Source organism: Liolophura sinensis, chromosome 5, assembly GCF_032854445.1.
Source record: "Liolophura sinensis isolate JHLJ2023 chromosome 5, CUHK_Ljap_v2, whole genome shotgun sequence".
Classification (NCBI taxonomy): domain Eukaryota; kingdom Metazoa; phylum Mollusca; class Polyplacophora; order Chitonida; family Chitonidae; genus Liolophura; species Liolophura sinensis.
Window position 1 is genome coordinate 7,119,053 of NC_088299.1, and position 11,154 is coordinate 7,130,206.

The following is an 11,154-nucleotide window of genomic DNA, read 5'->3' on the forward strand; positions in this document are numbered from 1 at the left end:
GCTTAAATGGTAGTAAATTACACGCTCCCCCAGCACCATGGCTTAAGCGTACTTAGGTGGAAAAGAAAATGCAGTCACTGTGATGCTACTTGCAATACATTAGACGTCACTGATCTGGAATAAGTCCACGGAGGAACTTGTATATGTGGATCTACAAAACAGTGCGATTTGGATGGTTCAGTAAGATTCTGTATAACAACCCAAGTGCCATTATGTATTCTGTAAAAATGAGCCACAGCTATAAATGTTCAAATGTCCTTGAACTATATATATATATATATATATATATATATATATATATATATATATATATATGACCACTTTATCAATAACATTGGGACATCCGATGACAGAATACAGTGTTCAGTGAAGAGTGCGGCGTAAAACGCCAATCAATCAGTGTTCCATGAAGAGTGCGGTGTAAAACGCCAGTCAATCAGTGTTCGATGAAGAGTGCGGCGTAAAACGTTAATCAATCAATCAGTGTTCGATGAACGCCAGTCGACCATAGATTTGATTTGATTAGCGCCAGCAGGACATTTATTGTGATTAGTGCCAGCAGGACATTTTATGTGGTTAGTGCTATCAGGACATTTAATAACCATGAAGAGTACAGTCGTCAATATTTTGATAATTCTTCTATATTCGCAAGACTGCAGCAACCTGTGGATGGTCGTGTATTTTCCCTGGCTCTATCCGGTTTCCTCCCACCTTAGCGTATAAGTCGTATACGTGAAATAATCTTGAGTGTGGCGTAAAACTCAAATAGAAAAAAGTAAAAAAAAAAATGTTCGCAAGACATCCACAGATTCAAGGAGGCATTCACATACAAGCAAACGTCCAATGTTAGCCTGGGTCAGTCCATTCCTCATCCCTTTCATCGTAGCGCTAAGTTCCTGAAGAGTGCTTGGTGCCTTTCGGCGTTGACGCACGCGCCCAATGAGCAGAACCCAGGCAAGTTCGATGTTAAAATCGCATTATTGTTTGTTGCAGGAGGTAGACAGTAAAAGATCGCCCATGCATGCACATGGCGCTATGTGTGTTTTGAGAATACAGTCTTTTACCAACATTAAACTCCTGTGGGCAACAGAAAGATGTTCTGTAGCCAGCATTGATCAGTGCGTTCCCGCAACATCACATACACACCCCAAAACGACCTTGCTGGCGAACTGACGTCATGACAATGGTCAGTGCGTCGTCGTGCAATTGTGTCTCGAGCAATTTCGTGTCCAAGAGAATGATACTTGACATCTATATATTCAGAGGTAAACTGGATAGCTCAAATGCTGTTACGCCCAGTATCGGTATGAGGAGAGACGTGTCGTGCCTGACGACATGAATGGTACCCAAACGGATCGATCTACACAATGTAAATTAGACGACTGATTGGCTATATTGATTTTACTTTCAACCAATCGCAGGCTTTAATTCCATTGTACTGATTCTAGAAAAAAAGACATGGAGCGGAGCTATTGAAGCCATCCGCTTTATGTGACATACATCGATTGATACATTGACAACTCTATGACCAATCAGGAGGCATGGGGGGTGTCTGCTTAATAAACCCTGTCAGTCGTTTAGAGCTTTCCCTATGTCCAGTTGAAATGGTGGTTAATTTTCGTAGTCCTACATTAGATTGATCAGGTCCAAACGTAAAGGCAGCTCATCCAATAAAATTAACACCCTGCTTGAAATTCTTATATGACTGATCAGGTCCAGACGTAAAGGTAGCTCATCCAATAAAGTTAACACCCTGTTTTTTTTTCTGTGTTTTTTTCATGTGTTTCTCTCTTTATGTGTTATGCTAAAACAAAGATTTGTATGAATGTGTGGAGTTTCAAAAGGATAGCCTGAAACCTAGATTCTTCCCATATAGTGCGAAAGCAATATTTCCAGAATGCATATGCTTGTTAGTTTTAACACGTTAACCATTCTTACAGTCCGTGTCTCAAACTACACCTACATATGTGCATTAGTATAACACAAGTCTTTTCGAACGAAGAACAACTAAAACAACTTGACGCTGTTGAATATGTATGAACCACTGTTGAATATGTGTGAACATCTCTTGAATACAGAATGCTAACGACGATATTCTGGGCCTGAAAGGATGTCTTCAGCATTTCTGTCTCGAAAGGGTTTTTTTTTTTTTTTTTTTTTAATTCTAAAAACGTCCCCAAATATGAAGTCTAGTGCATGCCCTTTCCATGCACTTGACAGTTTAAAATTGATTTAGTAAAGGGTTTCTCAGCTGATGCTGAAGTACCCGGAATGTTTGAAGGCAAATAGTCACATATACAGTGCATGGTAAAGGTATATCCTGGTATAAAATATATGAAAGACCCACTGGATGAATCCTGCAGCTGTATAACTTAAGTCGTAAAGAGAAATAAATAATATAGTAATAAAATATAAGTAGATGCCATTTTTAGAGCTAAATTCCTGACCTGTCCATCACTAAATACACTTCCACTTACAGGGTCACAGAATAAGTCCGTGGGTTTACAAGATGAAAATATTTATAAAAGTGAAAAAAAAACGTCTTTGCTATCACCATTCTTATCTTCCTGCGTTTAACGGAAAACCGACATTTCTAAAGACATACATTGAGTATTTGCCCTCCATTGCTGATCGCGCGCATGGAAAAAGTACTCCATCCGGTTTCAAACCATCAATATAGTGTCCCAACTATGTGTGCGAGCGTTGTATGTAAACTGGTTTAGATCGGGTAACTTGTCCAACCCGGGTCGGGTCATACCAAAGATAATGAAAATGGTGTTTGTTGCTGCCTCGATTGGCTCCCAGCTCTGACATTAGAGCAAGGAAATCGGACTAGTTGGCCCGATGTAAGTATGATGTGACTGGATGAGGTGTCGTCTCTGGTGTCATCGGCATGATACTTCAGTGGTGGCAGCACTTTGGCGGCAAAGACTCTCAGTAATACAGTATATATACAAACCTAATGACTCCTCGCGGTTTTATAACTGAAAAATTGTTGAGTACGACGTTAAACCCCAAACAATCGTTTAGTCGAGGTAGGAGACGTGTAAAGGAAATCGGAAGCAACTGTGAGCTAATCCAAAAGCATTCTGACCAAGGAGCCTCTCACCAACGCGGACCCTTGTGAGTTCAAGTCCAGCTCATGCCGGCTTCCTCAGCTTTTGTTTTCGTGGGAAGATCGGTGGATGGCCGTGTGTTCTGCCCGGTTTCCTCCACAACATTCTGGCTGCCGTCGTAAACCCTATATATTCTTGAGAACGACGTAAAACACCAATTTAATAAGTAAGGCATTCTTAGAGCACAAACCGTAGCCACTTGGCACAAAGGGACATAACTCTGTAGTTGTGTCGTAGGCCCTAAATCGCAATGGTAAGAAATCACTATGAAAATTCCTGGAATCGAGTGCGGAACATCCGCGAACTATAACCGATCACCAGTTTGTACTTCTGCCAAGGCCGCCTTAATTGTGAACAGAGTTTCATCAAAGTGATTTGCGCAACTCATTCTGTAATTTTGTCGTCCGAGAGGCACCTGGCAGTGGTGAAGAATTCTTCGCTAATTCCTGGATCCGGATCAGCGCGAAAATGTAATTGACTGCTGTATGTGTCAGTGTCTAGCGGAATGATTTAATTTGCATATAATGAATTTATTAAATTGATATGTATACAGGTCTTAGTTTGGGAAATTCTTTCAGCTGACCCTGCACTATGATTCGCTGCAACTAGGCGCTATAGCCGTTCAAGTATAAGCTGGCATAAATGATACAGTTGTCCTGTTTGTTTCCACTCTGAAAAAATATGTTAAATTTAATGAAAAGTTTGTTGTCTGAGTGATGGTAGAACGTATTCTCTTATTGCAGCGGATTATTCAGTTAATTATAGCGCGGAAAATGTATGAAATGAACATAAAGACAGTATTACAGACTTACAAGATATTGTTTTAAATAAAGTATTATGCCGTAATAACAATATACCTTCTAGCGTCACTCAGACAACAGAGGCTCTGTTAAATGTAATAGATCTTATTAAGAGTGGACACAAACCGAAAAAGTTTTTTGAGATGTTCGGTTTGTAATTGCATGGTGTGTTCAACTTTACAGGGGGTCGAGGATTGGCGTGAACGATGTACATGCGCAACCTTGGACAAACGTTTACACAGGTATAGGCCTTCACTCGTTTCTTGAAAATATCAGCACACTGTGGAAGCGCAAAACACAGAAGAATTTCTGTATATAATCCAGACAATAAAAATATTGAGATCAACATAACATTTGTTGGTGGGTGGGGTCAGCATGGCTGAGGAACATGATATATTCGTCATCATGTCGCATGTTGAAGACTGACCAGCCAGAATCTTAAATGTAGGCCTATTAGATTAGTCTAAGATAAGAGGCTTACTACACCCCGAGGTGCTAGAACTGCGCTAATGTTTGTACGGTGAAGCCTAGTGATTGGTGATTGTTTTAACCGTGTGATTTACTGCGATAACTTGTCTAATACTTTGAACAGTTCTGTATATATATATTCCTCATTTAGGTAAATAAAAAAATTGTCGTGGGATTATGCTCTTATACTCGGAATTTATTTATTTATCCATATTCAGGTATAATCGTGGAAAAGGTCAGGAAAGTAATAGACGTCTGTTTTGAGAAGATGGTTACAATGACTCGGGGAGAACCAGAGACAGCCCCTGAGAATGCTGGAACAATTCCGGGTTCTGTAGACGGAGGAACTGAAGCAGGAGCCATCTATTGAACAAGAGGATTAAATCTCGACTTAGTGCCGTCTGTGATCAATGATTTTCAAGAATTGAACAGCGTCTCTGTATAGCCACACGTTTTAAACCCATTGGTCTTGCAGCTCAGTGAGAGAAAAGTTTGAGTCAACTGACTCAAAAATCTGAGTAATTCAGTGGAGCTAATTCGACTCATATCGAGCCATATCACCTGATCAATTGAGTCGAGAGACTCATCTGTTTATATTTTGACTCATTTGGCTAGTCGGAAAACTCACAGGAGTCGTCCTGACTAAGCTAACATGGTTATATGACTCAGTCTTAGTCGAATTAGCTCCATTGAATTATCCAGATTTTTGAGTCAATTGACCCAAACTTTTCTCTCAGGGCTGATTGACTGATAAATCTGGTGCGTTGAGCACAGCGTAGCCTGTAGACATGGATTTGAACCCAGCTGGAGGTTAAAGTCCATCACCGTGCAACAGATTGTTTAGACCCGCGCTTTGTACAATCGGTGATTAGGGATTTGCAAGACATGAATGATACCGGCGCAATGAAGAATTTTTGCGAACCCGATGATGAGGCTGCGTGCGATAATTCCAAATTATCACATCCACCTTTTCTAAACGCTATACGGATACGGAAGAAACTTGATGGAAACGACTGTTAACTGGACAACCTCTTTGACGACGTGGTCGCTTTGTGGTACGTGCTCTTAATTATAATATCGCGACGATATGCATGGCTGAAATATTGCCAATGTGTCGTGAAGGCATAATCATTCATTCATTTTTAATTAATAAATTAGATGCCCTGTCTGTAATGTGACTCGGTACTACTTCGTACATCTATGCGTGGTTAGATCAGTTGACCCCCATTCGTGTGGATAATAGCTTAGTTATAATCCTGCAATTGGGCTGCACAATAACTAGACCGCTTTTAAGCCCATGGGCTCTAGTTTCTATTATTATTTTACATAAACGACATACCGCTACTCGTTCTGAGTTATTCATTATGTAACGAACACTACTGATTGAATAACAACAAGTTGAGAGGTAAACCATAGGTAGATATAAAATATCGTAATGTCTCGCGAGAAGAAAGCATATACCAATACATCCTTGTCAGGTGAAGGTGGTAGACATCAGCACATTTCTAAATCTGTGTAACAAAGGAACAGGCAATATTTGCCGCACACGCTGAAAAAGGTCCCTGGATCCACGTGTATTGTATCGGTTCCTGTTGTTCCCAGTTCTGCTTTCACATTAAATGTTCTTAGTGCATGTAGTTACATTTACTCCCAGACATGTTACATCTATATCGCCCATTTAATGCCATCCCAGGCAGCTGTCAGCCGCTTGGTGGTGCTAGCAGTTACATTGAACTCAAGGGAGGTAATTCGTGGTACTTGTGGCAGTTGCTGCCATGCAGCCTTCATCTCCGTGGAAATAATACAATATGTGTGTTATATTTAGCAGAACAATCTGATGATGTTATCGGAGCAGAACCCGATTCCACAAAGCCGTTTCTGACTTAAGTCAAAATTTCCAAACTCGTTACGACGCTTAGTGTTTGGTACTAACACTTTTGTCCTAAGATAACATTGATTGTTTGATTGTAATTTCTAAAGACCAAAACAAAGTTTAAAATCGTATTTCCGTCAGCACATATCCAGGAAACATTCAACACATAGAATCAGAACCGGAATAGTCAGTCGTTGATCCGGATTATCAAGCATCAGCTGGGATCCTAAAAACTCTTGATCGAGTCACACCTAAGGTTTTAAAAGAGGAAGTTGTAACTTCCTCGCTTGACGTTCAGCATGAAGGGGATAGTGCAACTACAGGTTGACCCATATCAGTATAATGGCTCGGGCGGGGCGGCTTACTTGCCTTCGGTAAGTCGTCTCAGTGAAGCAGCACTAAATAAAAGAGCGGTGGAAATCCGTCCTGCAACAAGGAGGCACATTACATGTACATGCACCCTAAGAATTCCTTCGTCGTCATATGACTGAAAAATTGTTGAGTACGACGTTAAACCCCAAGCACTCACTCACTCCTAAAATCTCCAGTTTAAGCGGATCGGCATTCTCCGCAACTGTTCGTAAGACGTACTCGAAGCTGTACAGGTCTGACTTGACACTAGGTGGCGCTTGATAAACAACTTCCTGGGCAATGTGATGACGGTCCGCCATGTCGGCCGGATCCACGGTGCCGGTGTAGCTAGAGTTATACGTCGCCATACCCATGTCCACGAATTTCACCTTGAGGCGGTCGTTGCTCTCATCCAGAAGGATGTTGTCAAACTCTTTGTCGTTCAGAAGGACACCTTTCTTGTGAATTTTCTGAAGGCCCTTTGCCCCTTGTATGGCAAACTGCAGCCATGTCTTTTTCTCTCCGCCTCTAAGCATCAGGCCCTCCACGGTTGTTCCCTGACCAACATATTCCTTGACCAGAATAGGATCGCTGCTCCTCCTTGCCATGTTGATTAGCCCGTGGACCTTGGGTACCGCACCTGTGACCTGCAGGTACCGTTGTGTCTTAACCTCTCTCTCAATTTCTTCCACGGACGCACGGTTAGGTTTGAAAAACTCAGCAGCGATGTCTGTCGTCTGCTCTTCTTGCACAAGTTTCCCGCGTTGGAAGTATCCATACCCGCCCTCGCCCAGGATGCCACAAGCTCCATCGTCTCGGTACTCCAAGTCCAGGTCGGTGCGGGAAATATTGGGGATGATCACACCACTTACAGATGAGGGCTGTGTCTGCGTGGTGCTGGACTCCGAATGGACTATCTGCTCTGGACGCTTGGGGTTCGTTTGCGTGTGGCCATGGGCGTTTTTGCTTTTGACTTCCTTTTCCGTAGAGAGATCGAAGGGCAACAACTGTGGTTTCCTCTCAGGCACAGGTGAAGTTACTGGTTGTTGACTTGAACCCTCGTCCCCATTGTATGGCGAGGCGTTGTCTCTGTCAGTTTGGTGTACAAACAATTGCCGAATCACAAGTCTTTTGGGCTCCGCCGGGCGATACGTCGAATCATTTATTTATTAGATGTACAATATTTATTACATGTGTAACGTGTAATACATGTGCAATATTTATTACATGTGTAATGTTTAATACATGTACGATATTTATTACACGTGTAATGTTTAATACATGTACAATATTTATTACATGTACTTTGTTCATTACATTCTTGAGTACGGCAGAAAACACCAATCAAACAAACAATGAATTATTTATTAAATGTACAGTATGACATGTTACATAACTATAAGAAGCACTTGCGTTGAATGTTTTCTTCATTTCGGCAAACCCTTTTGGCCTGAGAGATACATGGTTTACTTGGCAGAATCATTTGTGGTTTTTTTGAAGTCGGGGAAAGTTTCTGTCTATCATTTAAGAGTCAAGTGAAGTATATGTCTCTTTTTGTTGAGAAGGCACCTTAAGATCGATCAGTTCACGCAGTACCCGCGTATTTTGTCTGACTTTTTTGTGCGTATTTATGCCTCAGAGGAAATGACTGTTGTGGGCAGACGGATGTACACGTTGATTATCTCACCGCAAACACCGCAAACTTACGGCGAGGCGTAAAACATCAAGAGGTTTTATACATAACTGGTTTACGAGTTGATGTATTTTTTAAAATCCTGGAGAAAAAAAGAACACACCAGATTTGCTGTTTTAGGATTAATATGCTGTGTAATATTTAAGTTGCAATTGGAGACACACAACATTTGTATTTTTGGTAAAATCTTAGAATTTTGTTAGTTTTGTGGGTCAAATTTTGCGCGCTTTAACATTAACAAAATATATTTTATTTTATTAACTATATTTATTACTATTAGGTTTTATTAAAACTTGATATTAAATGGTGGCATAACCTGATTGTGTGAGACATTAAAATCTCGAAAGTTTTTTTTTTGTTTGAAAGAATTGTTTGAGTGCATGTATGTGTCGTTTTATGATTGAACGATTATGATATAGCGCCACATCGACAGTATTTCAGCCATAGAGCGTCGATACTGTATTTTTAAGGCCCATGCAATTTGATCCCAATAATGGTTATATACTATATAAAAACGCCTTTGGGGGCCTCCGTGGCTCAGTCGGTTAAAGCGCTAGCGCAGCGTAATGACCCAGGAGTCTCTCACCAATGCGGTCGCTGTGAGTTCAAGTCCAGCTCATGCTGGCTTCCTCTCCGGCCGTACGTGAGAAGGTCTGCCAGCAACCTGCGGATGGTCGTGGGTTTCCCCCGGGCTCTGCCCGGTTTCCACCCACCATAATGCTGGCCGCCGTCGTATAAGTGAAATATTCTTGAGTACGGCGTAAAACACCAATCAAAAAAAAAAAAAAAAAAAAAAAAAAAAAAAAAACGCCTTTGTAAAATCCATGCTTGCTTGACACTTAACACGATGTAAATGTATGCATGCTTGACACTAAGCACGATGTAAATGTATGCATGCTTGGCATTTAGCACGATGTAAATGTATGCATGCTTGACACTAAGCACGATGTAAATGTATGCATGCTTGGCACTTAGCACGATGTAAATGTATGCATGCTTGACACTAAGCACGATGTAAATGTATGCATGCTTGGCATTTAGCACGATGTAAATGTATGCATGCTTGACACTAAGCACGATGTAAATGTATGCATGCTTGGCACTTAGCACGATGTAAATGTATGCATGCTTGACACTAAGCACGATGTAAATGTATGCATGCTTGACACTAAGCACAATGTAAATGTATGCATGCTTGACTCTTAGCATGATGTAAATGTATGCATGCTTCGCATTTTTCATTTATGGGATTGTTTTTTCGGATAACATTACTCCTCAAACAGTCTCAGGGAGAAGTTTGGCGGCGTTCTATATTATTCCTGTGATATTATTTATTAAAATGCACACATTACAGAATGTTATAATTCCGTGTGCTTTGCTATATAACTACTTTATGTAATAAAAATATAGAACCGCCGACCAAATATATTATTTGGTTTTTGCTGAAAAGTCAGCGCGAGTTAACATTTTTTGAGGCTTGGAGCCTGTCGTTTGCTATTAATGACCTTAGATGAGGCTAGAATTTTTTTCATCCTGTCACTGTTGTTTAGAATTGGTAAATCAGAAAAATCCGTGACTTTAAAGGTTTCTAAATGCAGTAAACATAGATGTGGAACATGCATACACATATTAGAAGGATCAGGCTTTCAATTTGAGGGAGAAGATTCTTTGTTTAATGTAAAATTTGACGTGCTGCACTGTAAAAAATGTTGTGTTTGCATGGGGTGTGGCAAACAATACATTGACCAGACCTCAGATCTCCGCTCCAGATTGACGCTGCATCGACGGCGGCCAGCATTAAAGTGCGCGGTAACCGGGCAGATCCTGGAGGAAACCCACGACCATTCGCAGTTGCTGGAAGACCCACTGTATATAGCAAATAAGAATATATTAATTGAATTTGATAAATTTGTGTAAATTAGTAAGCGTTTGCCAGTATTACAATCAAATTGTCTTCGCTTTTGGCTTTTGGGAAGTGAGTCGTGGCAGAACGGTTAAGCAGATGCCGAAGCAAGCTCAATACAGTAAAAAAAATAATCTTAATTTTAACAGAAAGTTTGTTGTCTGAGTGATGCTTGAATGTATTCTGCTATTTCAACACGTTCTGTTAAATATAACACATTCTATAAATTCAACACAACAATTCTGTTAGACTAACAGGATATTATGTTGAATATGACATCATACTATATTATAATAACAGAATATATTCTAGCATCACTCAGACAACAGACTTTCTGTTGGAATGAAGAGATTTTTTTGTGTATGTTCCCGCGATTCATTTGTTCTAGTGGCATTAGTGGCGACAAGCCAACTTCACATACTGGTCCTCTGTGGCTCAGACGATTTGACTGAGGGAACATTTTGGGTCAGCCGATTTTTCGAACTCAGAAAACCGAGTCATTATGAACAGACAGGCAAAGAAATTGAAGAGTCGTGGTATTTTTTTGACGACTCACAAGTGCAATCCGGACGCTTTACTCGTGACCTATAATGTACAGTTAAAACGTCCTCTTTAAGTCGTCAGTATGCAACATCACGGTGATTAAGCTCACGTAACGTGACTGCCCCTTTGAGAAACGGCCCCAAGAGATCAAATTCGGGTTGGTACTTGTTGCTGCCTCGCTTGGCGCTCAGCCTTGAGAGGATAGAACAAGGAAACAGGACTGGTTCGCCCGGTGTCAGTGAAATGTGACTGGGTGGAGTGTCATGTCTGGTGTCTTCGGCATGATACTTCAGTGGCGGCAGCACTTGGGCAGCATGGACTCACCCTGCCACAGTTAAGAAGACACAGCGTATGTGCACCCCTAATGAATCCAATTCATCAGATGACTGGAATATTGAATAAGACAT

At 40.9% G+C, this 11,154-nt stretch overlaps 1 protein-coding gene across 1 annotated transcript; it reads right to left on the minus strand.

The window, feature by feature from the left end:
* Positions 1–4,656: 4,656 nt before the first annotated feature.
* LOC135465999 (uncharacterized) lies at positions 4,657–11,154 on the minus strand. The gene is made up of 3 exons (XM_064743384.1): positions 11,072–11,154; positions 6,791–7,697; positions 4,657–4,785 (listed from the first exon to the last, which is right to left on the minus strand). The coding sequence occupies exons 1-3, from the start codon at positions 11,152–11,154 to the stop codon at positions 4,657–4,659; spliced, it is 1,119 nt and encodes a 372-aa protein (XP_064599454.1).